Here is a 12128-nt window from a genome sequence, read left to right on the forward strand (position 1 = left end):
ATGGCTCCGAGCCTGGAGCCTGCTTCGGATTCTATGTCTCCCTCTCTCTCTGCCCTTCTGCCGCTCGTGCTCTCTCTCTCCAAAATAAATAAAAATTAAAAAAAAAAAAAAAATGCAAGCTCTCTCCTACACAGTTTCAACTTTCTTCATTTAAAGAGCTTCTGGAGCATATAAAATAAGTGAACTTTTCTGGTATTTTCAAATGAACTGTGTAGCTGTGACCAACATGCTGTGAAGACAGCTGGCACCTTTGTGGGTACAGATCTTCCTTGGCCCAAAGTGCTATCGACATGAGAATTCCTTGAAGGCACAGGATGGAGACATTGAAAGCTGCTGGCCTGAATGCTACAGTGGTTTTTAACAGTAATTTAGTGTCCACACTAAGCTTTGAAGTCAGCGTTCTAAGAAACTAGTAATCCTTTCTTTACTTGCTTATCAGCCTAAATCAATTCCATTCCAGAACCTGGCAACAGGCTTCACAGGTCTTTAAAGAACATGCTCAAGAAGGTCATCCTGTGGGTTGGCCCCCAGTTAAGCTAGCTACTTTTTCCAGATTCTTCCCTGGAATGGAAGAGGTCTTATGGGACTCCATCCTAGAAGATTTCAGGCTGAAATAATGTTATTAGCAAAGGCAACAGACTAGAGAGTTGAAAATATCTAGCTTTCAAAAGGACAAATTAAATATTATTACACACTTTCCACAAACATCGTTTTTACAGAATTTTCAAAATAGTTTTGGGGAGCTAAGAGTGGGTACTTTCTAAGAATGTAACACAGATAACTAGACTTGAGGGTGAGGGGCAGGGCTGAAGAAGAGGGGAAAATATAAAACAGAGAGGGACAAAAGAAATACTCAGCAAAGGAGCAAGCTGACAAAGAAGGCCAAATTCAGAATTGCTCTTAAATATTTATACCCTTATGGGACGAGGACATGCTTTTGAAGGGACCAAAGCTAGAGTTAAATTTAAAACTCAATAATTTCCATACAGTTAGGACAACAAAGTTATAAGACGGACAGGAACATCTGCAGCATACACAGAAAGGGACTGAAACTTTAACGTCAAGGGAGATCTTATACACCAGGGAAAAATGGGCTAGGGACATACGCAATTCATTGAGAAAGTACTGATGACCACTAAATTAAGATAAGCAGCGATCAGAATCTTAATGGGAATGACATACTACCGGTTTTTCAGACTGTCAAAGTTAGACATGACCCAGTATCGATTAGGATGTAGATGGTGGGTAATCCGAGGCATAACAGAATTAGATCTACTCCTTCTGAAGCGCAATTAGGCAGCAAGCGTCAGATTGTAACACTGCCTATATTCTCTGACACAGCAAATTTACATTTAGGAATTTATCCTCGGGGAAGGAATAACAGGATAGGCACACAAAGTTATAGTGTACACAGGGCTTCCCTGGAATGCTGGTTTTGCTAATTAAAAGTTGGAAACAATCTGCTATTAATAAGAGTTTGTTAAATAAATTTATGTATTTGTCCATGCAACAAAATTAACGGAAAGAGTAAAAGTGACATTATTTGCTCATAAAGAAAAACGCCCATGATACAGTCTCAAGTGAAGAGGTAGTAAGAAAACAGTATTTATAACACGATCTCATTTGTGTTTGTATATGCATGTATGTGTGTACACATATATCCCACTTGTGTTGATACATACACATATGTATATATAATCTCATTGGTTTTAATATATATGCATAGATGAAGGTGAGGAGAAATTATTTTGCGATAGTAGGATTAGTGTTCTTCATTATTTCTTCCTTTATGCTTTTTTTTCTTTAACATTTATTCAGTTTTTGAGAGACAGAGAGAGACAGGGAGTAAGTGGGGGAGGGGCAGAGAGAGAGGGAGACACAGAATCGGAAGCAGGCTCCAGGTTCTGAGCTGTCAGCACAGAGTCCGACGCGGGGCTTGAACCCACCAACTGGGAGATCGTGACCTGAGCCGAAGTCGGACGCTCAACCGACTGAGCCATCCAGGCGCCCTTCCTTTATACTTTTCTGTATTTCATGATTTACTTTTGCTTGAGTGTATTACTATTACATTCAGGAAAAACAAGCAAATAGAACCCTATAAAACCTATTTCAAAAGTAATGTATATGTGGAAATTTTTTTCTCCAAGGAAGTTGAAATAATGCGACAGAAGAGGAAGCACAGGGAAGTCCTTATGAGTGGCCCGCTGTTGGAGAAATTAGGCCCGGATTTTAGTCTATCCTGTCTAGTGATCGTATACTTAGAAACAGGATGTGTCTAAAAGCATTCAGAAAAAACTGAAAGATACAGCACTTTATGGAAATAAAACTATTCCGGGCCAAACTGATGTAAATTTCCTCCATCAGTAACATGTTAAGTCACAGGTTAGGAATACCTATTTAAAAATTTCTAAAATATCTTGGTGGGATGGATTTGTTATCTATGGGAATTATTTTACCTACACCTGAAAAAAGTATCTGGGTACCATGATCCAAGCCAAGAAAACAAGTTCTTAGGAATAAAGAGTACCTTCCTCCCTTGTTTTCTTATAAATAAGGCATTTTCTTCATTCGATAGAAATCTTTCCTATGAATGAGCCAGAATATCTATTCCACTTAACAAAATTTCTATATAATAAAAACCAAGTTGGGTGGTAAACATATTTTCTTCTTACTCTGTTACCAATTGTTAGTATCTTTACGGAGGACCAAAATAATTCCAAGCTGGTCAGAAACCTAGTCTAAATAATAAATATTAAAGCACACCATAAGGTCTTCTATAGTTCTGCACTGGAAATACATCTAGATAATCCTGCTGCATGGCTATCAAATTATAATCTTTGGATACAGAATTTCAAAATGGCTTACAATCAACAAATGCTACCTACCTCTTTACCATTTAGGTTCAGAACACTCAAGGCAGAGCTTCCCTCCAAAAATGTAACCCACATTTTGTCTTCTACAAATCTTCAAGAAAGAGAAACATAAACAACAAAAAATAATTAATACCTTAGATATAACTAGTCCAACAACCAGCCCAATGACTATTGATTAACAAAGGCCTATGGAGGCCAGGAAGTAAAACACAACAGGGAGAGCAGTAGAGCCACTGGTGGCCTGGAGAGGGCACTCTGCCTCTCAAAGCTTTCAAATTCAAATTTCTTTCAAATACTATGCTAATAAAACAGCCTGTCAGAAGAAGGGCCCTGTGGCCCTCCATTTGTGATCCTGCTAATCTAATCCTTCATTTCACTGACAAGGCAAAAAGGGCCAGAGGTTAAAAGTGGCTTGTTCAAAGCCACTCTACAAGGAGACTCCGTTACAGGGCTAGAATACAAATTTCCTGACCCCAGAGTCCAGCACCATGGACATCTCTGAAGCAAATTTCCTTTGACCAAGAAAGAAGATGGGGAGTTGTCATTAAAATATACTTATCTGATTGGCCCCAGAGTGCCTTAGGGTATTATGGTCCTTGTCTTTATGCAGGGGACAGTCATTTACTCTTTTGGGACTTCAATGGCCTTTGCTATGACTCTAAGTTTGCAATTTTGAAATAAGAAGCCCCCAAAAAGAAAAAAAACTAAAAGGACATTAGAGTAAGTTCTGAATTAAGACGATCACTGACATGTAATAATGTTATCGCACAAAAAAGAGTAAAACAAAAACATTATCAGTCTTATTTATAGAAACAATTTTACACATTGGACTACTCCCCGATTATACAAATCAAGATCAGAAATTCCTGCAGAGTTTTCAAAGATGAGGGGAAAATATGTGCACGTACACACGCGCGTGCATGCACACACAAGCTAGGATTCAAAAGCATGGCTTATGGATATTAAGAGGAAGAGGCTAGGGGCGCCTGGGTGGCGCAGTCGGTTAAGCGTCCAACTTCAGCCAGGTCACGATCTCGCGGTCCGGGAGTTCGAGCCCCGCGTCGGGCTCTGGGCTGATGGCTCGGAGCCTGGAGCCTGTTTCCGATTCTGTGTCTCCCTCTCTCTCTGCCCCTCCCCCGTTCATGCTCTGTCTCTCTCTGTCCCAAAAATAAATAAACGTTGAAAAAAAAAAATTTAAAAAAAAAGAGGAAGAGGCTAAAAAGAGAAATAGGAACAAGTACTTTATCCTGTTTAAATCAGAGGACTGATTTCTACAGATTTCTACAATCACCCAAATATGACCAAGATAAGTAACTCAATTTCTTTGGCATGTTAAGTTACTAAGCTGCAAGATGCCACCATTTGAAAGACACAGAACATCTTTCCTATCTATATACTATGAAGGGGATCTTTTTCATACTGTTGGCAATGGAGACAATCTCTCCTCCAAAGGTTAAAAGCACTACTATAAGGTTGCACTTATGCGGCACTAGTCCCCCCGACTCCAAACATTTACAATAGCCCCCCACCCTTCCTTATCCATGGAAGATACATTCCAAGACCCCCAAAGGATGTCTGCAACTGCAGATTGTACCAAACCCTATCCATACTGTTTTTTCCTCTACCTACATACCTACAATAAAGTTTAACTTATAAATCAGGCACAGTGAGAAATTAACAACATGAATAAAATAGAACAATCGTTAACAAAATACTGTAATAAAAGTTATGTGAATGTGGTCTCTCTCTCAAAATATCTTATTGTACTGTCCCCTCACCCTTTATCTTGTGAGGATGGGAGATGATAAAATGCCTGCGTGATGAGATGAAGTGAGGTGAGTGATGTAGGCACTGTCATGTAACATGAGGCTACTAGTGACCTTCTGATGCTACATCAGGAGGAGGGTCATCTGCCTCCAGACCACAGCTGACCTCAGGTAACCGAAACCATGGATGGGGGGGGGGGGGGGTCTACTGTGTTTGTTTTTTGATAGTGGTACCAAAGCATTTGTGGTCATATGGCAGTGCTAATTTCTTGATCCTACCCTTAATTAGCAATGTGTTCCTTATGGATGTTTAACTTAACAAGAGATTTTGGTTTTAATATCCATGTATATATAATATCCATGTGTGTGTATATATATATGTGTGTATATATATATGTATGTATATATGTATATATACATACACACACACACATATGTATATGTAGGTCTTTGAGAAGCTGCATTTTCTTCCTATTTTCACCCACTAGGGTAAAAACTTCTAGATTTTCCCCCCAATTAATATAAATACCTAAATTTGTCCTATTCACATTTCCAGGGAATGTCTTATTTACATATAAAGGACTTCAGTCACTCCTAAACCACAGTCTTATTCTAGAACAAAAGGTAATGATCAATTTAGCCTTACTGGCGATTTTTCTATTCTAATTTGGTTGCCTGAAGGTGGGTGACAACCAGAATATTCCACCTGTGGAGGCATGCATGGTTTTATAATGTTAGGGTAATACCTTGTTTTGTTACCAATACTTTTTCTAAAGATGACAAGCACTTTGGGGAAAGCTTCTGGCTCCAATTTAACACCAAGTTCCTTCAAGACTGTTTTTTCTTTAATGTTAATTGATTTTTGACAGAGAGGGAGACAGAGCATGAGCGGGGGAGGGGCAGAGATTGAGGAAGACACAGAATCCGAAGCAGGCTCCAGGTTCCCAGCTGTCAGCATAGAGCCAGACACAGGGCTCAAACTCAGACCGTGAGATCATGACCTGAGCCGAAGTCGGATGCTCAAAGGACTGAGCCACCCAGAGGCCCTGCTTCAAGACTGAATTATAAAGACAGGTCCTTTTATTGTCTCAGAGTCCTTCACCCTTTATTCTCTCGAGCCCAGTTCCATAATTTGCATTTGCTCACAAGGACACTTACCTGCTCCTAGGCTGCCCACATCAGGCTCCTGGTAACTTGGCTTTGTATACTTGGCCAAGCTTTCTGTCATCTGTAAATCTGGAGATTTCACTATATACTTCCGAATGCCTTAGGATTTTAGAAATTTTTTTGTTTTGTTTTAAAGCTTTGGGGTAAGATCTTTGTTAGAAGATCTGAGGGAAATATAAATGCAATTTCTTCTGTATCTGCTCATTTACTCTCTGAAAGGACTCCAGGTTTCTTCCGCATGCTTCTTGCTCTACAGAAGCACACTATCTTCAATCTGTGGACTAGGCCACCCAGTACAGAGATGTGTCCACCAAATATCTACAAAACATACCTAACTGAGTAGATGCAAAGCACAGAAAGGAGTCAAGTCCCTTCCGTATGAAATTCAAACACACACAGTCTTTCAGAACTGCTGGACACTTGGAAAAGAACATGTTTTTTAAACAAGGGAAGAAGCATCTGGTTCTGCAAAAGGCAGATGGGTAAGTCAATAACAGAAACGAAGACTGGACTGGATGACTCCTGACTGATCTGATTGTGCTGCCTTCTCTGTTAGTTGGAAATCAAATGTACTTAAAATTACTTAAAACATCAAATTTCTTAAACTAAGGGAGGAAAAGTCACTCTGCTTTACTCCTAACTCTCCTTAAAAAAATAAAACAGTGTGGGGCGCCTGGGTGGCTCAGTCAGTGGGGCATCCGCCATTGGCTCAGGTCATGATCTCACGGTTTGTGGGTTTGAGCCCTGCGTCGGGCTCTGTGCTGACAGCTCAGCCTGGAGCCTGCTTCTGATTCTGTGTCTCCCTGTCTGTCTGTTCCACCCCTGGCTCATTCTCATTCTCTTTCTCTCTCTCTCTCAAAAATAAGTAAACATTGAAAAAAATATATATATATAAAATAAAACAGTGATCACAGCTTCATTTTGCCATAGGGCTTTGTTATACATTGTATGATATATATAACCACACCTAGATGTGCACATATTTAAAAAAAAATTTTTTTAGGGGCACATGGGTGGCTCAGTCAGTTAAGCGTCGGACTTCGGCTCAGGTCATGATCTCGCGGTTTGTGAGTTCAAGCCCCGCATCAGGCTCAGATCCTGGAGCCTGTTTCGGATTCTGTGTCTCCCTCTCTCTCTGACCCTCCCCTGCTCATGCTCTGTCTCTCTCTGTCTCAAAAATAAATAAATGTTTAAAAAAAAATTTTTGTTTTGAGAGACACAGAGAGACAGAGTGTGAATGGGGAAAGGGAAGAGAGAGAGGGAGACACAGAATTTGAAGCAGGATCCAGGCCCTGAGCTGTCACCACGGAGCCCGATGCAGGGCTCGAACTCACCAACTGTGAGATCATGACCTGAGCCGATGTCAGACGCTTAACTGACTAAGCCACCCAGGCGTCCCAAAGTGCACATATTTTTTGTTCATCAATTGTTCATAAAAACTTTCACTATTCAGCTTTAAACTCTATAAATGTAATTCAGTTTCAAAACCTATGAACTCTTTGAAATAACATTTCTATAGTATGACTTTCCTGTAATTTGGAAATAAAAATACAGTTGACCCTCAGACAACACAGTTTTGAACTGCACAGGTCACCTTATACATGGATTTTTCTCGACACAGTACAGTACCGTAAATGTATGTCTTCTTGCTTATGACTTCATAACGCCATTGTCCTTCCTCTAGCTGACTTTATTGTAAGTACAGAAGACATATACCACATAAGATATGTGTTAGTTGACGGTTTCCATTATTGGTAAGGCTTCCAGTCAACAGTAGGCTATTGGTAGTCTTTGGGGACTCAGAGCTTCTAAGTGGATTGTGGACTGCATAGCGGTCAGTGTGCCTAACTCCCACATTATTCAAGGGTCTACTGTACTCAAATGCTGTTCAAACAACAGAAAGGTAATTTCTAATGTAGAAAACATCTATGAGTCATGAGCTGCTTTTGGACAATAAATATTTTACTCACCTTATGAGTATAACTTCACCAAAATCTGTGAACTGCTGCAGAAGCTCATCGATCAAAGCATCATCGAAAAAATTATTTTCTGGGACAGAACTTTTGATTGAGACCAATACTGTCCCATCTGGTGGACCTTGAACTGCAATCACCTCTTTATAAATGTTTTGCCTCTCTTCGGCTTCAACTTCAAATATATCTATATCAATCAGGGCAACGACAGGCCTTAAGGCATAAAGGGAGATGGATGTGTTAGAAATGTTTACTAAAGGATGGATTTCAAGTAAATTTCAAGCACGGTTAGAAATACCAAGACTGTTTAAACCTGTGGTCAGAAGTCTTTAGCTCGGCTCTTCCGTAGTGCAGCAAAGTGCCAGGAGTCCACGTGTAGAGGATTTTGCTTCCATCTTGAAAACTAGCATTTAGAAGATCTAAATCTTCAGCTGCAGTCAGAATGAAACAAAAACAAAAATAAAACCACAGGCGCGTGACAGATCATGGGGAGCAAGGAGCAAGCTTCTTCGCTTTACTGGCTTCAGTTGTCTGAGGCTGGGATCCCTGATACACTTGTTAATCGGCAGGAAGTCCAGATACCTTTAAGTTAGAAAGGTGTTTTGGTTGAATTATCACTTTATGCTTTACTTAGTAAAAATTAAGATAAGGCTTTATTTCTGAGAGTACTTAAAAGCCAAATAGCGTTTCATAAGTAATTCAACAGACAAGTAGCAGTTCATAATATTTACAAACCATATCGGTTATTCAAATTAAAAACCTTCGTTAGCACTCAATTGAAATTTTCATTGAAATTTCATAAAAATGAAATTTCTTCACTTCTCTTTATATGGAATTATGGAAAGAAAATACACTAAAAAATTAAATTATTATAAGCAAGTCTGAGAATATTTTAAAAACTGTTTTATATTTAAATTTTATTTATTCTATTCTAGCAAACCTTTGTTGAAAAAAAAACAGCCCTCCTCCCTTGATATTTATATCATCCCCTTCTTCCTCATAAAATTTGCATTAGCTCATTTAAATGAAGAAGTCCATTTCCCAACCTGATCTATCAAAAGGCCATTTCCTTCTTCTCCAGAGGACACGGTCTGTCCACGCAGGGGTGCGGCACTTTTCACTGGTGTCATAGTCGTCAGAAAACAAATCGTATTTGTATGTTGGAGCAAAGGTAACTTTTCCTTCTAAAAATCCTCTAAAAATCTAAAATAAACATATAAAGTAAGTTATTAGAAAAAAAGTTCTGTTTTCATTCAGGCAGCCATTCACTACATGTCTACTATATGCTGGAGATTCACACAAAATCTGTGTCCATCAGATGAACACTTCTAACTGAATGGAACAAATGGTAAGAAAAAATAACCTGGGACTTGTTCATGCCACTTGTTTGACCTCTGATTAAGCAAAGTACAAAAATGTGAATAAGGGAACTCTACCAGACCTTTAAGCTACAAAAACCAAAACTATGACAGATTTTAGAAATCATATATATAGTCTGATGTCTTAATTCTCAAATGAGGCAATAAGGCCTAAAATGTGAAGTGGGGCCCAAAGTGTTAGAATTTAAGTCAGATGATCACGAAGGCACGATATCAAGTGGCCTTAATCACCTCTTACTTAAAAAAAAAAAAAATTGGGCGCCTGGGTGGCTCAGTCAGTTGGGCGTCTGACTTTGGCTCAAGTCATGATCTTGCGGTCTGTGAGTTCGAGCCCCACGTCGGGCTCTGTGCGGACAGCTCAGGGCCTGGAGCCTGCTTCAGATTCTGTCTCCCTCTCTCTCTGTCCCTCCCCTGCTCATTCTCTCTCTCTCACTTTCTATCAAAATAAATAAACATTAAAAAAACAGTAGCTTTGAAGACTAAGATTCTAAATTCACTATTACTCAAAAAGAAAGAATCAAAAATGTATTCTCTTCTACTTGAAAGAGAGTCTTGGGGCGCCTGGGTGGCTCAGTCGGTTAAGCGTCTGACTTCACCTCAGGTCATGATCTTGCAGTTCCTGAGTTCGAGCCCCACGTCAGGCTCTGTGCCAACAGCTCTGGGCCTGCTTCAGATTCTGTGTCTTCCTCTCTTCGTACACCTCCCCTGCTTGCACTCTATCTCATCTCTCTCTCTCAAAAATAAATAAACATTAAAAAAAAAAAAAGTGAGTCTTACAGAGACAATATATTTTTCCTCTTGGGAGTTATTATGAATCTTCCTTTTTTCTTTTCTGTCTTTAAGGAAAGGTAATTCTATATCTATTAAACTAGAGATATGTAGTTAAGCATAGACTCCAAGGGATTTTAAAAAAGGCAACACTGTGATTAAGGAAAGCATGTTTCATAACAAAAGATCCCCTTCTTCTCAACGCAAGTATCTTAAGTATGTGTATACCTGTCCAGCATTTTTCTGATTGATAAGCTGATCTCCTGCTATAAGAGAATCCCAATTTTGCTGTCTTATGAGCTCTTTCACTTCTTCATTAGGGAGATCAATGCGATAGTTGAAATCACCACACCAAAATACGTAGTCGTGGGAAAACAGCATCCTTCCCTGGAGGCAAGGAGAAGCATTTTAGATCGAAATGGTCAATATGAAACATGTTTTACCACTATTTCTTTGCCTCAGATACGCTCGCCGCTCCCCCGCCCCCCCGCCCCCGCCGGCCAGGCCCTGTTTATCTGACCCCAGACTAAGAACACATGAAGCATCTATTTAGGTGAAAATCGTTGATGTTTCTAAGAAGTATCTTAAATTTTCAAAAGCTGACAGAGAATTTGGAGCAAGTTAAAGTGCACTTTGTAGCTTCATCTTCAAGAACAAGCAGTATGAGCTCACCATTGGAAAACTCAACTTTCGCGCTATTTCTACAAAATCTTCGTTTCTTTCTTTGACTTGGGACTGGCCCGCAGCAAAGTGGCTACAGACAAAGCAGAGGCTGGTTGTATGCAGCAGCATCCGTATCGCAACGGCCCCCTTGTTTCCAGTGGCGCCTCCCATTCCGGTCTTCACGGTGTCGACCGCAACGTCCCTTTAAAACAAAGGACTCTGAGTCCAAGATCTGAGCTGCCAACACAGTTCTGTGCGCATAAGACATTAGGAAGGTCTAGGACACAAACGTACAGCTGTAGTTCAAGGACAAGGCTGTGAGACGGTGTGACGGAATGACCGGTGACTCTTTCATCAAAAACACATTTAAGAACAAGATGCATGAGTAATTGTTTCCCTGAAGCAACACACATTCCAGGTCTTTTTCTGGCTACTCGAGGGTGGGAAAGAGCCTGCGCACAGCGCCCTGTTCACTGACCTGATGAAGGGAGCGTGTTGGGGTCTGATAAAAACAAACAGGCAGACGCCCACCAACTGCTCAGAAGCCAGCAGCACATACTTGTTGTCTCTGGAGATGGTCTTCTGCAGTTCCACAGCCCAGAGCTTCTGGTTTGTTGTGCTACCAGAAAACATTACAAAGGGAATCTTTTTAAAAGATATGGACAAAATAGCCTATTTTACAAGACAACTGTCAATTACATCTTTATATACCCAAATTCAGTAATTCTACCAACAGTCCCGAAACCCACACCAACACTGACATCTTTATGTAAGCTGTTTTTGTTTCCTTTAAATAGAAAAACCTGAGATTTAGTCAAAAGATCGCCACACTTCCAAGTCTATTACTCTTTCACAAAGAAAACCTGAGCTTACTTATGAAACGACTGCTCACCATCTGAGTAGTCTCAAGCTGTACTTTTTCCTCTATTACCTAGCTTCAACAATTATCAACATTTTGCCATTTTTTTCTTCCAACCCCCTCCCCCACTTTGTGTGTGTGTGTGTGTGCGTGCGCGTGCGCGCATGCGTGGACCTAGAATATGTTAAACCAAATCCCAAGACACACGCCATTTCACCCATACATACTTCACTACACATCATCTAAAGTAATGGGCATTTTTATTTTCACATAATCACGATGCGATCATCACACAATTCCTTAACACTATCAGTTCGTATTTAAATTTCCCTAATTATCTAAAAAAATGTCTTCTCGTGGTTGATTTCTTTAAAAGAGGATCCATATAGGGCCCACACATTGCATTTGCTTGTTATATCTCTTGAATCTTTAATAGTCCCTCAACCCTCCCCACCTCATCCCCTTTCAAATACTATTTATTTTTTTAAAGAAGTTGGGCCATTTGCCGTAAAATGTTCAACAGTCTGGATTTGACGGATGTGTATTCATAGTATCTTCACTTGTCCCTCTAACTCTCGTATTTACTTTACACTGGTTAATGCAGAAGCTTAAGAAACTCATTTAAATTTATTTATTTGTTTTGGCAAAAATAACCTCATGGTTAGTGCAGTCAGACTTGC

At 39.9% G+C, this 12128-nt stretch overlaps 1 protein-coding gene across 11 annotated transcripts in view; it reads right to left on the minus strand.

Annotated features, from left to right (window-relative positions):
• The window catches only part of SYNJ1 (synaptojanin 1), a 93261-nt gene that overhangs the window by 22800 nt on the left and 58333 nt on the right, over positions 1–12128 (minus strand). For all 11 annotated transcript variants that reach the window (XM_030329235.1, XM_030329230.1, XM_030329234.1 and 8 more), the window contains 7 exons: positions 11068–11208; positions 10599–10791; positions 10155–10313; positions 8826–8982; positions 8093–8210; positions 7777–7992; positions 2886–2964 (listed from right to left, as the gene is read on the minus strand). In XM_030329235.1, the coding sequence (XP_030185095.1) occupies positions 2886–2964; positions 7777–7992; positions 8093–8210; positions 8826–8982; positions 10155–10313; positions 10599–10791; positions 11068–11208 (1063 nt within the window). The remainder of the gene's footprint in view (positions 1–2885; positions 2965–7776; positions 7993–8092; positions 8211–8825; positions 8983–10154; positions 10314–10598; positions 10792–11067; positions 11209–12128) is intronic.

This window comes from Lynx canadensis, chromosome C2 (assembly GCF_007474595.2).
Source record: "Lynx canadensis isolate LIC74 chromosome C2, mLynCan4.pri.v2, whole genome shotgun sequence".
Lineage (NCBI taxonomy): Eukaryota > Metazoa > Chordata > Mammalia > Carnivora > Felidae > Lynx > Lynx canadensis.